General features: G+C 35.2%; 1 protein-coding gene across 1 annotated transcript; it reads left to right on the top strand.

The window, feature by feature from the left end:
* The first annotated feature begins 320 nt into the window (after positions 1-320).
* Positions 321-1,037, top strand: LOC149558109 (caffeic acid 3-O-methyltransferase 2-like). The gene has a single exon (XM_089830644.1). The coding sequence runs from the start codon at positions 321-323 to the stop codon at positions 1,035-1,037; it is 717 nt and encodes a 238-aa protein (XP_089686770.1).
* Positions 1,038-1,321: the final 284 nt, after the last annotated feature.

Raw genomic sequence — 1,321 nt, 5'->3', positions numbered from 1 at the left:
AAAATAATTGTTAGTCCAACAGTCACAAACTTTCCAGCTTCCTATTTTTACATCCACATAAAATATTCTTGCTTCAACTTTGTGGAAGGTTTTTCTTGTAAAACATAGACACATTTTCATTGAGCATGAATATCATAAATCACGTTTTCCTGCATTGATGCATTTGGAAACCATTTAATATTAGAAAGGCGCCATTCACATTTTAGATCAGCTGATAAATGGTTTATTGTGACATTTTTCTTTAATGGCTGACATTTGCTTGTTCCTGTGCCCATGACTTTTCTATAAATTGACAAAGTTTGTATTAAATGAGGCAAACTATGGCTTCTTCAAAGTCTTCCATGGAAGCACATCTCACACTCTATGAAATCATTCTTTCAATAGCCAAGCCCATGGCCCTTTGTGCTACTATTTTGCTTAACATTCTTGACATTATCGCCATCCATGGTGGTGATAATCCTCTAACCGTGGAGCAAATTTTTTCACATATTTCTACTTCCACATGCAAACATGCCCATATTGAGTACTTGTTTAGAATCATGAGGCTTTTGACTTCCATTAATGTCTTCTTGGAAGAGAGCACATTAGATTATGATGGGACTCCCCAATACAAGTATGGCCTCAGTAGCCTCTCTAAGATTCTAGTGAAAAATGGTGCCCAAAAATCATATGCACCCACAGTGTTGGCCATGAATGTAAAGTGTGTAGTAGATGCTTATCAACATCTCCATGACTCTGTCATAGATGGTGTCCATGCATTCACTAAAGCCCATGGGATGAACTTATTTGAGTTCATGAGCAACAATCCTGAACCAAACAAGATTTTCAATGAGGGCATGGCTAGTGATACTAGCCCCATGATGGCTTATGTGGTAAAGGTTTATGATGGGTTTAAGAGCTTCAAGAGTGTAGTGGATGTCATAGATGGGGTTGGCTCTGCAATATTTTTAATTGTGGAAGAATATCCACACATTCATGGCATCAATTTTGACCTTCCTCATGTTATAAGTACTACTGCTCCCATACAAGGTTCGTAAGAGTAGCAATCTTGTATCTCTAAATTTTCATTGGTTCTCTACTTGTTGCATATTGCTAGTTGTATTTTCTTAAAAACTTAGAAGACCATGATGGGTTATTGTGTTGCATTTGGATTGTCATTTATAATATTTTCCTATTGTCTTCTCAATTGTTCAAACATTTTATTTTTGCATATGAACAAACAATTATAATTAGTTATTTTCTGTTGCATGCTTTTAACATGCTTTTTAGAGTTATGTTTACATTGATCAGTAGGAATATTTTGTTTATAATTAGTTCATTA

This window comes from Cupressus sempervirens, chromosome 5, assembly GCF_028749045.1.
Source record: "Cupressus sempervirens isolate cs-2001-9-10 chromosome 5, ASM2874904v1, whole genome shotgun sequence".
Lineage (NCBI taxonomy): Eukaryota > Viridiplantae > Streptophyta > Pinopsida > Cupressales > Cupressaceae > Cupressus > Cupressus sempervirens.
The sequence above is the reverse complement of the archived record's forward strand: the minus strand, read 5'-3'. Positions and strand labels throughout refer to the sequence as shown.